Here is a 22,247-nt window from a genome sequence, read left to right as displayed (position 1 = left end):
AGGCACCATCACTTCATTACCGTCGTGGTGTGACATAATTCAGTCGTATCCAACTCGCGTCAGGGTCACCACTTGTGGAGTGCAATAAATGAAGAGACAAGATGCGTCAGATCCACTTATTCTCCACTTTAATATATCCCACCGAACAGCGAGTGAAGTCAAAACACAGCACACACATCTCAAACCGGAACACCAATCAAACTCCTCCCTCCCTTAAAGGTACATTACCTTGGTGAATGTCTCAGTATTACTTGTGGTTCGCCACAATACGATACTTAATGGGTAACCAGTGAAGGGTTGATAACATTGGGGTTATGTGATTGTATTTTCTGGACCTGGTAAGAACTCTGGCAGCTGCATTCTGAACTAACTGTAGTTTGTTTATTGATGATGCAGGACAGCCACTACGTAGTCTTGAGGTCACAAATGCATGAATAAGCTTCTCTGTGTCAGCAACACATAGAATATTTCATAATTTGGCAACATTTCTAAGATGGAAGAAGGCTGTTTTTGTGACATTTGAGATGTGATTTCCAAATGACAGGTTGCTGTCTAATATAATGCCTAGACAAATTGTCCAATGAGCCGAAAATATCTGCTGCGCCGCCCGGTGGCAGTATTCAGCGTGCACTCGCTCTCTTTCTCTCTCTCTCTCTCTCTCTCTCGCTCTCTCTCTCTCTCATTGCCGTCGTGACGCTCCGCTGAATATTCCGCTCTAACCATGGACAAGTTTTTGAAAAGACAACAAGTGCCAGGTAAACGTAAAGTAGATGATGAGAAGAAAATATGAGAGGCATATCTAGCACTCGGATTTACCAGTACAACGGTGGGTGATGAAGAGAGACCACAGTGTGTTGTGTGCCTCAAAATATTAGCATAGACAGTATGAAGCCGAACAAGTTAAGACGGCACTTAGAGACGTCGCATCACAAACACAAAGACAAGCCAGTTGATTTTTTCAGAAAAAAAACTACTCGATTGTCGTGCCCAACAGTGTCGCTTTACTAAAGCAGCATCTGTGCCTTCAAATGCCCAACTCGCCTCCTACAAAGTGGCCAACAGGGTAGCTCAGTGTAAGAAGCCGCACATTATAGCTGAAGAATTAATACTTCCTTCTGCTATTGATATGGTTTCAACTATGATTGATGACTCAACAGCCAGTAAACTAAAGGCTATTCCACTGTCAAATAACACTATCGCGAGGCACATTTATGACATCTCAAAAGATATAGAGGAGCAGCTTAACGACAAGATATGAGACAACCGTTTTGCTCTGCAGATGGATGAAGCAATTGACAGTAACAAAGATTGTTTATTGATAACATACGTCAGATTCATTGATGGCGAAGATTTGAGGGAGGATTTGCTTTTCTGCAAACTTGTAACTAAAAGAGCCACTGCAGACGAACTGTTCAAAATCATTGACACTTACTTGAAAGAGGCTGATCTGAAATGGGAAGCCTATGGGGATCTGCACAGATGGAGCTCAGGCAATGGCCGGTAAACGAGGAGGTTTGCAAGCATTAGTCAAGTGCGTGTCCCCAAATATGCAATGGACACACTGTATGATACATCGGGAGGCGCTAACGTCTAAACAGATGATTCCCGAGCTGAACGATGTAATGACAGATATTATCGCCACCGTAAATTACATCAAAACAAGACCGGTCAAAGCTCGGATTTTTTGTGCACTGTGTGAGGAAATGGGATCTGATGACACAGCAGTTTTGTTTCACAGCGAGTCCCGTTGGCTGTCGCATGGGAAAGTTTTATCCAGGGTGTTTGAATTGCGGGATGAGATCAGAATCTTCTTGGAAGAAGAGGGAAATGAACTTGCCAATAAGTTCCGCAATAACAACTTTCTGATGAAACTTGCATACCTGAGCGATATGTTTCAGAAACTAAATGAACTAAATTTACAGATGCAGGGCACCAACACCCACCTTCCCCAGCTGGCAGATAAAATCACATCATTCACAAGAAAACTGGAAATGTGGGAGCAGAGAGTGAAAGAAGGGAATATAGACTCATTTGAGAGCTTGAAATCATTCACTGAAGTCAACAAGCTGCAGAACACAGTGATCCCACAACTCATATCTCTGCCCTACAAAAACATTTCCAGAGGTATTTCCCAGTGCAAGATCCTGACTGGATTCGAGACCCCCTCAGTGCAAGACCACCCGCTGATCTCAGCACAACAGAACAGGAACAGTTCATTGATGTCACCTCTGATTCAACAATGAGGCTTCAGTTTAAGTCCAAGGCATTGGCTGCATTTTGGATTGGAGTGGAAAATGACTACCCATTGCTAGGCAGGAGAGCCCTGGCAATACTCCTTCCTTTTGCCACATCCTACCTATGTGAGATAGGGTTTTCTGCAGTTGCCTCAATCAAGACAAAATACAGATCAAAGATGGACATTGAAAATGAGCTAAGAGTGGCAGTCTCACAGTTGCATCCTCGATTTGAGAGGATCTGCAGCACAAAGCAAGCCCACCCCAGTCACTGAAAAGACTGTGGGACTAGAATAAGTCTAAATCCTTCAGTTAAAAAATGTTCATTTTTTGTGCAGAGGCAAGTTTGAGAAAATCTGTTAAAAACAATGAATACTGTTACACAGTTAAAAAAACAAAAATGTAGACGCTGCATGCTTTACTTTTAATGCTTCTACTCTAAAAGTGACTAGTTCCTTATTTAGGTTTTTTTTCCAGTAAGTTGTCACACACTGAATTTGTGTTAATTACCATTAATGAATTACAATGTTTCAAATAAATCCTCCTGAAAGAGTGTTTGTGTGTATGTGTGGGGGTGGGGGGGCTTAAATTTTTTTTATTCTGCAAAAGGGGGACCCGGCAGAAAAAGTTTGGGAACCACTGGTCTACAGTATCGAACACAGCGCTAAGGTCAAGCTGGACTAGGAGTGAAATGTTACCTTTATCTGATGCTATAAGCAGGTCATTTGTAATTTTAATGAGCGCAGTTTCAGTGCTATGATGCCTAAAGCATGATTGAATTTTTTTGTGTATGTCAGTATTTTGTAAGAAAGAAAGAGCACAACTGAGTGGACACTATTTTTTCGAGTATTTTAGACAGGTAAGGGAGATTTGAAATCGGTCTATAGTTTCCTAGTTCATTGGGGTCTAAGTTTGGTTTCTTGATAAGAGGCTTAATGACGGCCAGTTTAAAGGTTACTGGGACATGGCCTAGATTAATTGAAGAGTTGATAATGTTATAAATGGGCTCAATTGCAACAGGTAGTAACTCTTAATAATTTAGTTGGTATGGGGTCTAATAAGCATGTTGTAGGTTTAGATGTTGCAATAAGTTTAATTAAATCTTCCTGTTTTATACGTGAGAAACACTGTAGCTTTTCTCTTGGGGCGATGGTTGGTACTAATTCATAGGACAGATTTGGAGGTTGAGTTTTCACTACTTTGTATCGAATGTTTTCGATTTTACCTGTAAAAAATTTTATGAATTCATTGCTACCAAGGTGCGGTGGAATAACCAGGTCAGCTGATGTTTGTTTATTTGTTAATTTAGCAACTGTGCTAAATAGAAACATTGGATTTTTTTGTTAGTTTCTATGAGGTTTCGGAGGTGCTCAGCCTTTGCTGCTTTTAGTGCCTTTTTATAACAGTTTGCACTCTCTTTCCACATAATTTTAAAGACCTCTAATTGGGTTTGTTTCCATTTGCGCTCCAGTTTACGTGTTTCTCTTTTAAGGGCGCGAGTGGTGCTATTGTACCATGGTGCTACGTTTTTCTCATTAATCTTTTTTGACTTCATAGGTGCGACAGCTTCTAATGTATTAGAAAAAATAGTGCACAATTTGCTGGTCATGTCATCGAGCGATTCTGTATTTATTGGTATGAAGTCAGATCTGGCAAACTCTTTGCGAAACTATCTTTAGTAGTCGTGGTAATTGTTCTACCCTGACGATAACGAGTTAAACGGCTGATTTCTGCAGTGCGCAGTGTACATGTTATAAGATAGTGATCGGTGACATCGTCGCTTTGAGGTATAATATCTATATTGGTTAGATCGGCTCTGTGAGATATAATCAAGTCTAGTGTATGATTAAATCGATGAGTGGGTCCATTGATGTGTTGTGTAACTCCAAAAGAGTGTAGTAGCTCTGTAAACACCACTGCTAATGCATCGTTAGCACTATCTACATGGATATTAAAATCTCAGACAATTAGTACATTATCAACGTTAACCAATAGGTCAGACAAGAAGTCTGCGAACTCTTTCAGAAAATCGGTGTAGGGCCCAGGGGGTCTATACACAGTAGCCAATGTAAGAGAAAGCAATGGTTTTTTACTTTTGTTTGGAACAATTATGTTCAACGCAAGCACTTCAAATGATTTAAATTTATGCTCTGTTCTCTGAGTTAACTCAACTCAACTCAACTTTATTTATATAGCGCATTTTAAAATATTCATTGCTACAAAGCAGCTGTACATGAGACATATTGACTATAAGCAAAACAATTAAAGTTGTACCTGTAAAAACAAGAAAAACAAGGAAACACAGAAGACAGACAAACCCACATACAAAACACTCCACACACACAATATGCACACGTGCACACGTACTAACACACATAGACATAGATACACACACAAGGACGTGCATACACACGGATGCGCATGCGCACACACACACACACACGTACACAGACAAGTACGCACACACACAGACACGCATGCACGCACGCACACAGACACGCATGCACAGTGACAGCACACATTTTAGATAAAGGAGAGATAAAGGAGAGAGAAAGAAGCACAGCTCAAATATAACATAAATTCCTATATGCAATATTATTAAGTAAAACTTTAAAATTCTAAAGCAGCCCCCCCGGCCAGGCAAATAGTGCAAAAAAACAGTATGCAAACGGTGGCGAGGAACCCAAAACTCTAATTGAGAAAAAAAAAAACAGGAGAACCCAGGCCCAACCAGGGGATTCCAGTTCCCCTCTGGCAAAAGCTGCTGCCTCTGCACACGCTCGACAGAGCTTGCACAACAAGGCTAAATAAAAATAAATAAACTTACTAATAAGGTAAATTATAGTTTTAAGATTATCATTAAGAATCTAATAGCATTTTAAATTTTGTGGTGAAGACGTGTCAAGTGACCGCGTCCTTCTTTAACCAGCTCTATCATCTCAGCTCTTGTCAGGTCACCGCTTTCCATTCTCTGCTCTACCATCAGGTCTGGCCATGAACTGCATCCTGCTAACTGTGGTAACCTTGGAACAATGAGACAAGACTGGCTGAGAGTAGAGTACTGTTCTGCACTCTTTGATGCAACAAGTACATCAGTTGTGTTAATGGTTCAGGATGATATAACTAATGCAACCTAAACCCTCAGAGGATTTATATTATGGAAGTGTAGTGTATGCAAGATTAAAAAGATGCGTCTTTAGTCTAGATTTAAACTGACAGAATGTGTCTGCCTCCCGGACAGTGCAGGGAAGACTATTCCAAAGTTTAGGCGCTAAATAGGAAAAGGATCTACCACCTGCACTTGATTTTGAAATTCTAGGTTAACCGAGTACAGGAAGTAAGTCTCTAAAGATTGTTGCGACACCTCCATCTCGACCAACCGGACGTGGCTCATGCATATAACAGTAGCATGGTGGGGTAGACTCATTTAGACCGAAATAATCATTTGGTTTAAGCCATGTTTCGGTAAGGCAGAGTATGTCAAAACTGTTGTCTGTGATCATTTCATATTGTTAGTTTTGTTCATTTATTTTTTCTCTGACTTTTACCTAAGTTATTATTTTGTTTTATTATTCTGGGGACAGATACGGTCTCTATGCATTTGGAAGCAATAACATTTTTAACAGTTGAGTGGGAGGAACACAGACTATGGTTAAAGTTTTGACTTACCGGCAGAGGTGGGTAGTAACGCGCTACATTTACTTCGTTACATTTACTTGAGTAACATTTTGGAAAATATGTACTTTTTAAGTAAAATTAAAAGTGTGTACTTTTACTCTTACTTGAGTAAATTTCTAATAGAAAATTCGTTACATAACTTACATTGGACGTTCCTTCGTTCCTTCATTTTAAAATATGCTTTTTAAAACGCGTTGTTTATTTCAAGGTTGTTGTCTCTTTTTACGGGCGTTCCCGAGTGATCGATTCTTTTGAGTCGATTCTTTTGAAAGCATTAATTGAACAATGGGCAAAACCATTTGAATAGGCTAATGAATCAGTTCAAATGATTTGTTCAGTTCGCAGCACGATCTGAATCATCTGAAGCAGGATTACTCACTCCTCGTGGCGCAAAATTTAAGAACACGCAGAACACAAAGAGCGTTGGATGAAGTGGATATTAATCTATATCTATACAATCAAAACTGCAAATGTGTCATATTGTTTGCCAACAATGATAAATGCCCACCATATGCGCGCACCCGTGCGACCTGTTCGTCAGATACCGCAACATGCGCGTTACCTGTCAGACACAGATACGTGGGCCTGCAGAAATATACATTTGAAGAACAGAAGGAAGAAAACTTGTTGATGGGTGTGTGGTTCACTGTTTACTGTTTGTTTACAAGTAAGAGCGTTTCACAACACACACGTGACACAGCACGAGAAAACATGAGCTTTGTTCAAAAATGTGTATTTCATTTAAGAGAGCACTGCAGATGTTCTAGATCATCTTAGGAAATGCTCTGAGTTTAGTTCATGCTTTAGTTTGACATGGTCTATTATTCTAAATAAGTTGTGTAAACTACATTGACATCAGGACTAGATGAAATTTACAGACATGCTTGTCTCTTCTGTGTTTGTCTATTCTTTAGTCTCTATAGTATATTGCAAAGATATCTGCTTATGATAATTAAAAATATTGATTAAAATGTAATATTAAAATATTGGCGTTAATATTAATTATATGTAGTAGGCCTATATAATCAGATACAAAGTAACTAAGTAACTAGCTACATGAGTAGTTTTTTCATTGCATACTTTTTTACTTTAACTCAAGTAAATTTTAAAATAGTGACTTTTACTTTTACTTGAGTAACAATTTCTCTAGTTACTTGTACTTTTACTTGAGTAAAGATTTTGGCTACTCTACCCACCTCTGCTTACCGGTGGGAAATCTCACCCTACCTGAACACCAGCAGGAATGGAAAGGGAATGCCAGGGAAAGAACTCAGAATCAACCGGACATCACTGCGCCTATCAAAATAAGAGTGCTTAAATAGTATGCTGCTTACACCTCATTGGTTTGCCAATCTGACTCAACCTGGGACCAACAGCAGGTTATTCAACCTGCCACATTCTACCCCCTATTTTTCTTAATCGGTGCCCAACGATGACCCAATGACCCATAGCCCTTAAACTACCTCGGTCCCGTGTGCCACGGCCTATACCAAGCAGAGATCCCATTAGAACTGGAACCTGGTGTTGTAGCAGCTCTCATGCCCCCCTCAACGGCATGTGGTAGATGATGCAAATTTGAATGGTGGCCCACAGTGGCCTGCCCTGTTCTCCTCAACTGGACACCGTCCATACTTGACTGGTCCCCCGGCAAACTGACGGGCCCCAGTGGTACACCTGGTACAGAACCATAAATCTCACGATTCCCCACAACCAGGCTTTTCCCATCAGAACCCACCGGCCTACTCTGTGAGTTAGAAACACCCAAAGGGACCGGCACCTGGGAGACTGGCCCCAAACCTGCAGGGGGGTTCCAGGCACCAACCTAAACAGATCTACATCTTCTGACGAAACCTTTACTGAGGGTGCCTAACCCTCCAAAACAGGGGGATCTAACGAGACCGAAACCGGAGAGCCCTTCCGGATGAACGCATTTGACCCTTCCCAAATCATCCACTGGCGCAATGGTGTATACCGCCCCACCCTCCTTTCACAACCTGATACACCACCGGACTCCATAGGTCCTGACCCCTAGCACTAAACTGACGCAAGAAAACTAGCTGGCCCTCTTCCAGTGGTGCATCACAGACATGTGCATCATGTCGTGCCTTTTGGCGACCAGCAGCAGTTTCCAGTCGCCCCCGGGCCCTCTCTCATGCACGCTAGCAACCCCAACCTCCTGGACTCTACCCAAAAGGAAGTCCACCGGGGGTCTTGGCTTTTGCCCGAACATTAAAAGATACTGAAATTCACCAATAGCCTGATGGGGGGTAGTGTTATAACAGAAAAGTACTTGTGGAAGACATGAGGCCCAATCCATCTTCCTGGACACAGGCAGGGTACGCAAAAGGTTGTGCAAGGTCCTATTAAAGCGTTTGCACTGCCCATTCCCCGCCGGATGATAGGGAGTAGTGCGAGACTTTTCTACCTCATATAGTGCACAAAGCTGCTGTTCTAGAGAGGACTTCTGCTGATCAGAAAGGATCCAACTAAATCCTTTCAATCGTTCAATATATTCACCACTTAATGCCTTTCGAAGATTACCACCCCATCGTCCGTTAACCCAATATTACTAGAGATAGCTTCGAAATTCCCTATGGGTAACACTTTCTTTAAAACCTTACACACATTTTTTGAATTCTCAGCCTTTCCCTTTAGCTGCTCAATATAATTTCTCTTAGCTGTTTTTATCCCTTTTGTATCGAATTACTAAAGATTTTATATTCATAATAATCACTTTCCTTTGACTTCCTATATTTGGAAAATGCCCTATTTCTCTTTTAATCACGTCAATTATTATCTGATTCATCCATGGACTTGTCCTTTGTTTGATTCTCGTCTCTATGAAAGGAGCTACTCTGTCAACTACCTTTAAAAATTCAACTTTAAATTGTTCCCAAGCCTCTTCTAATCCTTTGAATATTCCCCCAATTAATTGTTTTGAGCCGTATCTTAAAATGAGATGATTTTGAATCTATATTGTAATACTGTAACATCCTTAGTCTAACAGTTTTGTGTTCTGTATATTTGGGTTTGTATCTCTTACGTGTACAAAAAATGATATTGGGGTCACTAATACCATATTCCAACACTCCTTCCCGAACAATGTTATTTTTATCCCAAACTCTGGTGGATTGATTAATAATCTGAGAAAGATTCAATTGTTTACATATTAACCTCAAAGCATCATAATCCTTTCCAGTTTTATTACTAACATCTGTATAAAAATCCCCCATGATTATACATTCCCTAGTCATTGATCCGTTTAGAGTACTCATCACATTTTCAAACAAATCACGATAATAAACAGCTGGCTGATGTTTGCATTTGTTGACATGACATGGTTAGATTCAATTGGGTGTCCACTTTAGAGATAATCACCATATTTATAATTAAACCATTATATTTATATTATATTATATTAATCCTAAAATGTAAGAAAATATAATGTATTGTTATACTGTAAATCTACATTAAATTATTATGAGATATCCAATGGTTTTAAAATCTTTACTTTTTAAAAAATATATATTTTTATCATTTTTCTTTGTTTTTTTATATATTGTGATATTAACATATTTTAATGACAGTAAATTATTGAACAAAAACGAATTTTTTATTAATATAAATAAACAAAAAATAGTACAAACTTTGTTAAAGTGATTGTATTTACTTAAACATTATTAAAACCATATTATTATTTGATCTAAAGAATTTGTATCAATACTGTTTGCCTTTTACCCATGCTGGTAAAGTTCGCGAAATATTGTGTTGTCAGTGCCTGGTTGTGGAAGAACACAGTCGCTGCACAACCTTCCTTCGGATTCCGACATTAGTAATGTGTGGTTGAAGTTTATTTTTAAAGAGGTTCCAGCTCTCGTGGGTAAAACATTACCGCGGATTCCTTTGTGAACAAGGCAAAGGTTGACGATGGATTTGCGGAGAGACTAAAATTAAAAGGCAGTGCTGTGCCGTCAATATTGGATCCGATAGGAATGGCGCAGCAATCTTATGTGAGTATAACATATTTGATCTATGCGTCACTATGGATTGTTAGCGATCGCTACGTCTCTAACCAAATTCAAAGAAGGCTCCAACTAAGTTTACTGCGCAAACTGCTATCCAATCATAGCACTGGGCGTTTACTTCGAGTCTTCATGGCCCATTCAAACCGATCGTTTGTCAAGCCGGCCTCAAAACCCGGTAGAAAATAGCCTATTACTTATTGATTTTGATGTTTTTGAATGTAAAAACCACGCGGACATCATAAGTAAACCTGTTCAAGCCCAGTTCATCACACCTTTAAAGTGTGCCTTTAGCCCTCTTTTACCCTATCACTATAACCTGTAGTGATACAAAATTAGTATTTCTGATACAATACACCTCTTGCTAAATTAAAGACATGCGGTAAAATGACAGCTGTAAAATATAATTCTGTTTAACGTTGCTTACAGTTTCACATACTATTTTAACTGTGCATTGTTCTTTTCCAAACAGAGCACCAGTATAATTTACGAAATAAACATGCTTATTAATCTGAAACTTAAAAGTGTATTAAAAATAGGTTCTGTGTAAACAGGTTAATTTAACAGTTCTTGTCTTTAAACCATACATCCATTATTTAATAATACATATTTATACAGTATTTACAACATACGCCAAGCTATGTTGTTAGTTATTTTATTTGTGCAAATGTTGCAGAGGTTTTGTGTAACAAAGGATACATTTCAGCATTCATAAATAACATTCAGATTGCATATTTCAAGACAAAACCTGGATAAAAATACACTACACGTATTCCTGTTCTCATTAAAATATCTTAAGATCCACGCAACAGCACAAAAGTCATAAAAAATAATTCTCTGTTCATCAGTAGAGTATTGCTGCATTAAGGGTTAGTGCATTTAGAGAGTTTAAATAACTAATAGACAGCCGGTCAGAAACACCATGTGAATAAGAACAGCAGGCATATCAAGCTGAGATTAACCATAGACAGCACAGTTATGAGAGTAATCAATATCCTCAACATGGTGATCAAATGGTGGGGACAAGGTCATCAATATTTGCAGGACTTATCAAACATTATCACGTTTTAAACGCAATTTGTTACAATATCATGCTGGAGACCTTTGGAAACAAAGGGCAATTGTGGAAACTATGAAAAGATATTTTTCCAGGCATGCTCTAGTTTTTTTTGTGGGTAAAGAATACTGGCTCTTGTTTGTTGAAGCTTGGCCAATGTATCCTTAGTGATTTAAAATGTAGAAGAAATTGACCCCAAGAAATGGAGTTCATTTCCCCCCTCATGTCACGTTTCTTCGTTCTGTTATTGCTGTTCCGAAACCGCTCTTTTCAAACATACTGTAATATCAATGACAACTGACCCTCAATTCATTTCTTGAGACCAATAGGCCTTGTTTGTGCTTGAAATGTCATTTACGCAACCTGCAAATAAAAACGTTTTGCCTTTAAACTCAAAGAATGTCTATGCTTCTTCATCCACTGGTAAGCACTTCCAGATTGAAGAATTAATGGTAGTTCGCCACTACATAGTAACAGCATAGAACTTGTCAGTGTATTATAGCTAGAGGTCTGGAATCTTCCAAACTATTATGTTAGTCATCAACCAAAGCCCCCATTTATCCACCAATCTTGTAAAAACAAACTGAGAAAAAAGAACAACATCCACAATGAGGGCAACGTTCCTGGAGTTTGGGTGATCAGTGCACAGACTTGAATTTCACGTCTTTGTTCTTCGAGTCTTTATGCCCTTTGTAGCTTTGGAGGGGTCTTGGAGAGGAAGACTTGTTGGCTGGGTTGTGGGAGTGAGAAATAGCATGTTTCCCATTGGATCTGTGGTGAGAATGATGTTTGTGAGGAGGGTTGCTTGATGGGCGTCCTCCAGTGACCTTAGGGGGATGCGAGGCAGGAGATGAAGAAAACTCTGGTAGTGGGTCTAGCACAGATAACACTGCTTGGGGCTTGGCTTGTGGACAGGAGCTTGTGAGGAGCGGAGAGCGAGAGGCAGTTTCCAGCAGACCTTTAGTACCCTCCGTGCACTGTAGTGATGACAAAGACAAAAAGGGAAGATGGAAGCAGATTCCAGTCAGATGATGAAACAAAAAGCAAAACTCTTACGGTACAAGTCAGTAAAAAAGTAAAATCTAAGTAAAAAAGAGCGGTAAGCAACAGCCATTAAGAAAGCACCTACAGTATGATGAGGCATGCAGATGTCATAGTACATAGTCCATACATAGTACATAGTACATACATACAAGTGTTATTTTCTGCTATATAAAACTTTTTAGACGAGAATCAATATAGAATCAGTACCACAAACAAAGGGTTACAGTTCATCCAAAATAAAACAAACAAGTGATGGTTGTCATTAAATTTACTCACCCTCATGTCATTTCAGAAACATGACTCAATGGAACACAAAAGCTTCTATTAAAATTTTAATTTCTATAGGATGAAAATGTGACTTACCATATTGCCATTCTCACCTCTACACTACTGTCAATTAATCAAGAAAGTAAACTGTCACATAATTAAAAATAAGCTTGGACTACTAAAACAGCACTTAAGCCATTAGCTATTATAAGGCTTCCCCCGTCATAGGAATATACTAGGGATGCAACAATACAGCTCACCCACGGTTCAATATGAACGTCTCAGGTTACGACTGTAACCGTAGTTACCTGAGATAGGGAACAAGACACAGCGTCAAGGAATGACTCTATGGGGAACGCCAGCAGCGTGACGCATCTGAAATTATTGTGTGAAACTAAATGCGTAATCTATCGTCGCGCAGCGAATTATAGTCTACAGCTCGCAGCGATGAAGTCACAGTGATGTCACAAGTGATGCAGTACCGGAAAGGTATAAATAGGAAGCGGATGCAATGCAAATAAGCTTCTGCAAAAAATTTAAGCAAATGCTCCAGGCACAAGGAGTTATGGCAAGGAGACGCAGTTTCTCATTCCATATCTCAGGGAACTACGGTTACAGTCATAACCTGAGATGTTCCCTTTCGAGGGAACTCTACACTGCGTCAAGGAATGACTCTATGGGGAACGGAATGACTCTATGGGGAACGAAATGCCCACTACGCCATACTGAATTGTGTCTGTCCAAGTGTGAAGGTGTCCACGCACATTTCAGGACAAAAGAACCTGGGATCCAGGTAAGGAAGTTAGGTCCAGACTGTAGTACCTTCTAAATGTATGCGGGGAAGACCAGGCTGCAGCCTCACAAACATCCTGCATAGATGCCCCCGACAGAAGGGCCTGCGAGGAAGCCATAATCTGAGTGGAATGTGCCCTAATTAGCAGAGGTGACGGTATTCCACGCACCTCGTAAAATAAAGAAATTGCCTCTACAATCCATTTGCTAATGGTCTGCTTAGAGGCTGGCTGACCACTACTTCGAGGTCCAAAACAGCTCCAGTGATCTGTTGAATATCTGTGAGAAGATGAAGGCCAGTTGAATAGCCCAGCTTTTAAGAAGGTTCCTCCTGAGGGGAAGCTCCCATGGCTGACCTGCCAGGAGAGTTAGAAGGTCTGAAAACCATACCCGAGCTGGCCACAAAGGGGCTATTAGTAAGAGACTGATACCTTCCTGTCGAACTCTCTTTAGAACTCCTGGGAGTAGAGCGATTGGGGGAAAAGCATACAGACGCCGTCCTGTTCATGTCTGTACCAGTCCCAACGGGGCTGGGCAAGTAAGAGAAATCCACAGAGGGCAATGAGACGTCTCTTGGGATGCAAACAGATAGATTTCGGCTCAACTAAACCTTTCCCACATCTACTCCACCACTTCGGGGTGGAGTCTCCATTCCCCGGGCCTCAGCCCCTGCCTTGACAGAATGTTTGCTCCCACATTCTGGACTCCAGGGATGTACACCGCCCTGAGCAATATAAACTTCTCCTGGGCCCAGAGGAGAACCTGGTGCGCCAGTCTGTAGAGAGGGCGTGACCTCAGGCCCCCTTGATGATTTATGCAAGAGACCACTGTCGTATTGTCTGTTCTGACTAGAACATGATGGCCTCTGAGGACTGGGAGGAAGTACTTCAGTGCTCGTAGTACAGCTAACATCTCCAGGCAATTTATGTGCCAATGGTGATGCTGCTCTCTCCACAGCCCACTGGCTGAGCGACCTTCCACTATTGCCCCCCAACCTGTGAGGGAAGCATCCGTCGTCACTATCTTCCTGTGACATTGCGGCCCCAATTTCAGCCCTTGATTCATAAACCAAGGTTTCTTCCATATAACCAGGGAACGAAGGCATCTGCGTATAACCCTGATCATACGGAATGCTTGACAGTGTAGGTATGAGCTAACTTGATCGTGGACACCGCTGTCAGGATCGATTCGACACGTGCAGGAGACAACTGTGCCTGCATTGTGACCGAATCCCACACTACCCCAAGAAATGTAGTCCTCTGTTGAGGGGTTAAGTTGCTCTTTTTGGCATTGAGCCATAACCCCGACGCTTCATATGGTCGAAGACGAGATCTCGATGTCGAACCGCCATCTCGTGAGACTGTGCTAATATTAGCCAGTCGTCTATGTAATTTAGTATGCGTATCCCTTAAAGTCTCAATGGAGCAAGGGCTGAATCCATGCATTTTGTGATGGTGCGTGGGGAGAGAGCTAGGCCGAATGGAAGAGCTCGATATTGGTAAGCTTTGCCACCGAAAGTGAACCTGAGAAACTTCTGATGTTGAGGAAGGACAGATATGTGGAAGTATGCATCTTTCAGATTTATCGTGGTGAGCCAGTCCTCTGATCTGGTTCTGGCCACAATAATAGGAACAGTGAGCATCTTGAACTTGTAACTCCTGAGAGATTTGTTGAGATGTCTCAGATCTAAAATAGGCCTCAGCCCTCCATCCTTCTTCGGAACTATGAAGTCTGACTCTCGTGGGGGGAAACATACTCTATGGCCACTTTCACCAAGAGAGACAACACTTCCTTTTCTAAAACCCGATCCTTTTCGGAGTCAGCCTCCGAAAAGGATTTTTATGCAGCAGCCTGCCATTTTGTCTCCTGGAAACGGTCAACAACTATGTCGACTGCACCACCAAAGAGGCCTTCAGAGGAGAGAGGTGCATCAAGCAGCACAGTCTTATCTTTCTCCTTAATGCCTGATAGATTTAGCCACAGGTGTCTCTCTGTGGCTACCAGTGCTGACATGGAGCGCCCAACAGCTTGGGCTCTCTCCTTGGTAGCCCAGAGAGTAAGATCTGCTGCTGTCTTCAACTCGTTGAGCAGACCCATATCTATTACATCGCCGCCTTTAATGTCATCCAGCAAGTCGGCCTGGTATGCCTGCAAGAGACCCATGGTGTGCAGGCAAGACCCAGCCCGACCTGAAGCCATATATGCCTTGCCCACCAAATTCGACGTGACTACACGGTTTGGTGGGCAATGTCGGGGATTTCAAAGATGATGCAGATTCCGGTGAAACATAAATTGCCAACATATCTTCCACCTTTGGCATCATGCCATAGCCCCTAATACAATAAAAAAACTAGAGGACGTAGAAGATATACGAGATGAATAAGGCTTTTTCCAAGATTTGGACACCTCTGTATGTAAATCGGGAAAAATGGCAAACCCCGACGTTGAGGCTGTAAACGCTTTTTCAAGAATCGTTCATCTAATTTACTGACAGACTTAACCTCTTGTTGTTCTGTGGGCCAGTCAACGCTAAGTCTGGCTACCGCCCGGTTAACGACCTCTAATAGCTCCTCATATCCAGGGGAAAGAGGAGTTTCATGGGCTCATCTATGTCCCCTGTATGAAAACCAGCACTCGCTAAGTCTTCAGAGCTAGAGCAGTGCATTCGGCTTCTGGATGGGGCGGGAGAAGGTGCAATGCGGGCTCCCGAATCCCTTCCAGAAGTGATGGAACTGGGTGGCTGGGAAAAGGCAGAGGCCATCTCAGCACCCTCATTAACATCCATCTGCGAGCCCCACGAACGGAGACACCGCACCGTCTCGGCAATGGCAGGCTGTCGTGGACAGATTTCCAAGGTCTGCGACAAAACAATAGGTTACTATCGTAACCCCGGTTCTCTGAAACATCGAGTGGAGAGATCCACCTATGGGAAGGGCATCCGTACCCGACCTCTGCAGAAGCATCCAATTGCACCAAGTCTGGCTTTAACAGACAGGAGCGCGTGCCCTATGCCAGGTGAGGACACGCCCCCTCACCAAATGCATAAAGGCACCTGCACGCGCTACCTTTCCTCAGTGAGCATATTAGCTTCTCGTACAGCAAGCGGGGAACACTTGGTGGATCTCTCCACTCAATGTTTCAGAGAACCGGGGTTACGATAGTAACCTATTGTTCTCTATCATCATCTCGTTTTGAGATCCACCTATGGGAGAACTGGACAGCTCCCCTGTTGCCCAATACACTCACAGCGAGGCTCTGAAAGCCAGAGGACGGTCACCTGAAAAGGCGGTGCATGACACGTCACAATATAACAACCCACATGGGCAGTGAGATATCCCAGTAAATGTATGGATGACATGTGGAAACATGCATACATAAACAAACCTGACAACGCACACAGATATGAACTTATGGTTTCAGGTGGGGAAAAAAAGAACATTGTAGTGACATGTATAAGCCGGGCTTATGTATAAGCCCTGACTAAAGGAGGGACATAGAGTAAGGCTATGAAGAGCCAACCCCCGCTACAGATTGAGCTACCAGTGTCCTGGTAACATCCAGCCGGTAGTATCTGACAAATGAATGGGAAGGAGCCCAACTTGCAGCAGCACAAATGTCCTGCAGTGAAACTCCCCTAAGCAGAGCCCAAGAGGCAGCCATGCCTGGATATCGCTTCCACAAGCCAACGAGAGAGGTGTTCTTTGGAAATGGGGTTCCCCATGTGTGGTGGAGTCCAGGAAATTAAGAGCTGATTGCTCTTTTAAAAACATTTTTCCTGACAAAGTAAACCCGCAGGATACACACAGGACACAGAGCATTTAACCTCTCATCCTCTCATCCTCCACAGAGGAAAAAGGAGGTGGGTGGAAAGCGGATAGCTCAATCACCTCACATGTCACAGCTGGGAAGCATTAGGCCTAAAGGCCTGGTTAGACCAAACTCAACTCAACTTAACTCAACTCAACTCAACTCAACTCAACTTTATTTATATAGTGCTTTTTACAATTTTCATTGTTACAAAGCAGCTGTACATAAGACATATTGACTATAAGCAAAACAATTAAAGTTGTACCTGTAAAAACAAGAAAAATTTTTTTATACTGAAGACAGACATACCCACATACAAAACACTCCACACACACAATATGCACACGTAATAACACACATAGACATAGACACACACACACGGATGCACACGCACACACACACGTACACAGACAAGTACGCACACACACAGACACACACACGCGCACACACACGCACACGCACGCACACACGCACAGTGAGAGCACACATTTAAGATAAAGGAGAGAGAAGCACAGGTCAAATATAACAGACTAAAAATTCCTATATGCAATATTAATTAAGTAAAACTTAAAAATTCTAATTCAAACCCCCCGGCCAGTGCAAAAGAACAGTATGCAAATGAAAAGAAAACTGTATCTCTACCGAGATAGAATTTAGTGCACGAGGAAAAAACAGAGAGTACATAAAAAACACTGACTCAGATGCAATGCTGTGTTGAAAGACAGATGTTGAGAGAAATGTCTCCCAAAGGCTCTATAGGCTGTGTGGCAAAGCCTCCAGCACCATGACGAGGTCTCACTCTGGCACAGCTTAAATAGGCACAGGAAGGAAACAGCGAGCATCCTTCATGAACCTGCAAATGAGAGGGTTTTGCCCTACCAATGTGCCATCGAATTCGACATGATACGCAGCGATAGCTGCTAAATAGACCTTAATAGAATTAAAAGCAATAACACGTCAGGGTGTAGCCCCAATGTGTGTCAGATCACCCTCTCACGGGCCAGGCCCAGAGAGCCACCCTGACTGGGTGGGGGTGGTAAATTTCCCATTTGCCTGGGACAGGGGGTCCGTGCGTAATGGGGGGACCATGGCTGAGCATACATCAGAGGAATAAACTCCAGCAACCGTGGTGTTTTGGGCCACCACGGTGCTATTAGAAATAGAGTCAGGTTCTGATCTCTTACTCTGGCCAGAGTAGGCGTTATCAGGCAGAGAGGAGGGAACGCATAGAGCAGCACTTAAGGCCATGGTTGGGCTAGTGCGTCCTCATCCCGTAGTGAGAAGAACATAGGACAATGGGCATTGTTATGTGAGGTGAAGAGATCTACGGCTGCTTGGCCGAATCTCTGCCACAGAAGACCCACTGCCTCAGGGTGGAGGCGCCAGTCTCCATCGAGTGGGTTCCCCATCAATATAAAGTCTGTGCCCCTGTTCAGAATGCCCGGAAAATGGGTGGCTCGTTAAGACAGAAAAAGCCACCTGCTCCACACTAACAGCTTGCGAGCACTGTGACAGAGCGACCGAGATCGTGTAAAGGGCCGAGATGAAGAGAAAAGAACCACTTCATGAACCCCCAAATTCTCAGAAAGCCCAGAGGCAAAACTTGAATATCTGATGCCAAAAGACCCCGTAATCTGGGACGAGTGTGATATTGCACCCTCGCTCCCTCTCTGAAATGTGAAAATCACTTCATTGAGGAGGGAACGCACTCTCGTGTCAGACGTGCACGCATCGTTATTGAATTCAGCTCGAGACCCAAAAATACAACATTCTGGGCTGGAGTGAGATTGCTTTTGCTCTTGTTCACTCTGAAGCTGAGTGATGTGATGCAAGCAAGCACACGATGCACGTATATCACCACTTTTTCTGTGGAATCGGCTATGATCATCCAATTCTCTATATATGTGATGATTCTCAGACCCTCTATTCTGAGCGGTGATAGCCCCGCCTCTGCACGTAGACACACAGAGCCCGAAAGAAGGAACTGTGAATTCGTAACATATGCCTTGGTAGGCGAAACGAAGGAATTTCCTGTTTGGAGGATAGATGCTTATGTGGATAAAAGCATCCTTCAGATCGATTAATGTCAACCAGTCGTTCTGATGAATTGAGCGAGAGAGAGCGGCATGTGTTAACATTCTGAAATTGTATTTCCTTAAAAGTTTGTAAAAGAGTAGGGGTGTATCCCTTGTGTCCAGGCCAAACTCCCTCCATTGGCCCTTAGCAATCATGGCCGCCTAATATTCCCCATCCACTAAATTGGCTTTATATCTCTCTCTTCTCCACCTATAGCTGGTGTGGTAAGCACACTGGCGCCATTGCATCATCCAACTGGTAGTGAGTGAGGAGAAACCCCTGGTACAATTGTAAAGCACTTTGGGTGTACAGTAGTACATACAGTATTATAGTATTATAGAGTGCTATATAAATAATTATTTCATACATTTTAGTCATCAATCAAGATATAGTGGAGGACCAAACAAACCAACATATGAATATTGGCAGCATTTGAATGGGTTTTGGATTTGAAACCAAAGATTTACAATGTGATTGTTCAACACAGTTGTTTTATCATTTCAGAACACTTAATGCATGGGTGACTATTTATTGTGTGTTTTCTGTCCTTGTTAGAGCTTGACATTACCTGTTCACTAAAAGGTTTATGCATTAGACAGATCTAAAAACAACATGGGCGAGTAATTGAATGTTTTGTTCATTTTAGGTTAACTATACCTTTACACTATTGACTCTAAATTCTATGACAGACAAAATCAAGAAAACAAAGCTCAAAACATATCAATTGTTATATACATTTTAAAAAATCAGCATACGATATGCCCCTACACCCATTCTGCCCACTCATAACTATTTAAAGAGATCAGCAAACATTGTGCATGGTCACTGTAATTCTGGCATGGCAGAAGCAAAGGTACAGCCAGGCAGCATGCAAACATGCCCAAAACACTTGCCTAGGGTCTTACCAACCTCCCTATAATCCCTGCCTTTGTCCACTGAACCATCAGCTGGAACCAGACAGGGCAAATTCCAGGCAATCGTTTTCCTAGACACACATGAGCACAACCACAGAGTTCAAGGGTTAATGTGCTGGGCTAGTGAGTGTGTGTCCTAATTTACAGATGCTTAAAGGGACAGTACTTGCATGCCGGGAAAATGGACAGTAAAGATCTGGGGTCTCATTTTTAAATGTTGCATACGCACAAAACGGGGCTGGAAACGTGCGTATGGCACTTTCCACGCAAAGGTTGTGATCTATTAAAATCAAACTTGACGGTGTCATGGCTCTGCTTCATTTAGTTATGTTTTTCTTGGTACTGTAGCAGAGTCATGACAAAGTCTTTGGTTAGGTGTGGAGAGAAACATATTATTATTCTTTTGACAATAATATGCGTTCTCTCCAGTGTCTCGTCTCTGTTCCCGCCATCTCGTTTCCTTGTTATCTTTCCCTGAGTGTTTCATTACCCACACCTGCCCCATGTCGTTATCCCTCGTTTGTCTTACCCTATATAATACCCTCATGTTTCATTGTCCTGTGTTCGGTCATTGTAAGTGTGTATGCAGTTCGTATTGTGCTCGTCCAGTGTTTACCTGTGCCATATGCTCGTGTTCCTGTTGATGATGTTCTGTCTTGTTTCAGTAAGTGTTGAGTTCAGTTCATGTGTAGTGTTTGGTTAGTTTAGTGTTTAGTTAGTCTTTGTTTCTGTTTACCTGTGATTATTGTTTTACCCCCCCGTGGGTCCTTGTTTTGTGTTTCTGTAATAAATACAGTTTTTGTTAACCCCTTCACTGCCTGCCTGCTATTGGGTTCTTTCTGCCAATTCCGTGACAGACGGGAGGATGTGCGCACCTGTAAGTAAACTCTGACCCATGCGTACGCACATTCTGGAGACAAGGGGCGACACATGGTGAGTTAGTGAACTCAAGTTAGGCTGCATAAAGTAAGTGATTATAAGCATTAATGCCTCACACACATTATATCTAGTTTAGTTTATTTGCGCTTGTATTGAGTGAAAATTGTTTCATGCACCTTCTTGTAAAATCAAACTCAAATCTTTGAGTTAGAAATTTTTTTGAAATCTAAATATTCAATCTGCGCTGTCTCACCATCACACTACGAGCGCATGAGGAGATGATCCAACTGCATGGAATACAGGACAGCATCACAAAACTGCAGAACGCAGTGTAAATAAATAACTATATATATTTCCTTAAATACTGTGCATAATCATCAAATGTCAAAGTCTAGAAATACAGCCATTAAGTATGTCTTCAAATTTTATCTCAGGGGAAGGACACCACTAATTAATTATGTGTTTTTAATGAGGTGTTAATAATCAGTCTAAATGCTGTAGACATATAAATGCTACAGAGACCTTTTATTTGGCTTTAATATAATTATAATCATAATTATAACAATTATTAATTTGTAAATTGCAGTGAATCTCGTGTGTGGCCATATGTGATTTCGTTGCGGAGATAAAGGATGGGATCAGGGGTTTTACATAATTTTTTGTTATTTTCCTATGGCATCTAATAGCGGTTGGACCCGGAAACGGTATATGTGCATTATGGTGCGTGAGGTCAGGCTTAACAAGCGGATTGGATGCCAGGCTTATTAATATATACGAATCAGCATTCATGAGGTGCTTTGCATTGACTATTTATGGGGAAAAATGGGCGTTTACAGGGCGGGATGTGAGGCTCATTCACGTATGCACACCGGCAGGTGATCCGTGTTTTACAAAGCGAATAGGTGTGCTGTTTTTGGCTTTCGAACGCACATACACTTTTAGTAAGGATCCTACGCACAGTTTTATGAATGAGACCCTGGCCCTTTGAGCAAGGCAGTAAAAAAGGCAGTAAGGCACTAAGGCAGTAAAAGACCAATTTACATGCAGCAGAAGAATTCTGGGGTATAGTATGAAAAATATTTTTTTCCATCAAAATGCATTGTGGACATACAATTGCAAGTATGCAAAATATGCTGAAAATGTAAAAAATGTGTTTGGAAAATTTTCAGGTTTTAAAAAGTACATACTGTAATACATACAGATTAGGGATTTCAACCCATTCATTCATAACTAAAATCCCTTAGGGAAATAATTGTTTCACCACTACCCCAGCAAACATGCCCGTGTGGGCCCACTGTGGGTTTACTGTGGGACCGTGTGGGCAGGGCAAACCCACACCAAACCCCAAGTGGGTCCCGCATGGGTTAACCCATGTAGGGCCCACGTGGCTTTGCCCGTTTGGGCCCCAATGGGGGTTTTCTGTGGGCCAGCCCACTGTGTGTTTGCCCACAGAAAAACCCTGATTTTGCCCTTTTGG

The 22,247-nt window shown here is 41.9% G+C and overlaps 1 protein-coding gene across 1 annotated transcript in view; it reads right to left on the bottom strand.

The window, feature by feature from the left end:
* Positions 1-10,548: 10,548 nt before the first annotated feature.
* zdhhc18b (zinc finger DHHC-type palmitoyltransferase 18b) overlaps positions 10,549-22,247 on the bottom strand; it is a 45,150-nt gene continuing 33,451 nt past the window's right edge. The window contains exon 9 of the mRNA XM_057355335.1: positions 10,549-11,968. Coding sequence (XP_057211318.1) covers positions 11,630-11,968 — 339 coding nt within the window. The 3' untranslated portion in view covers positions 10,549-11,629. The remainder of the gene's footprint in view (positions 11,969-22,247) is intronic.

Source organism: Triplophysa rosa, linkage group LG16 (assembly GCF_024868665.1).
Source record: "Triplophysa rosa linkage group LG16, Trosa_1v2, whole genome shotgun sequence".
Taxonomy (NCBI): Eukaryota; Metazoa; Chordata; class Actinopteri; order Cypriniformes; family Nemacheilidae; genus Triplophysa; species Triplophysa rosa.
Note: the sequence above shows the minus strand (reverse complement) of the source record. Positions and strands in the feature narration are given on the sequence as shown.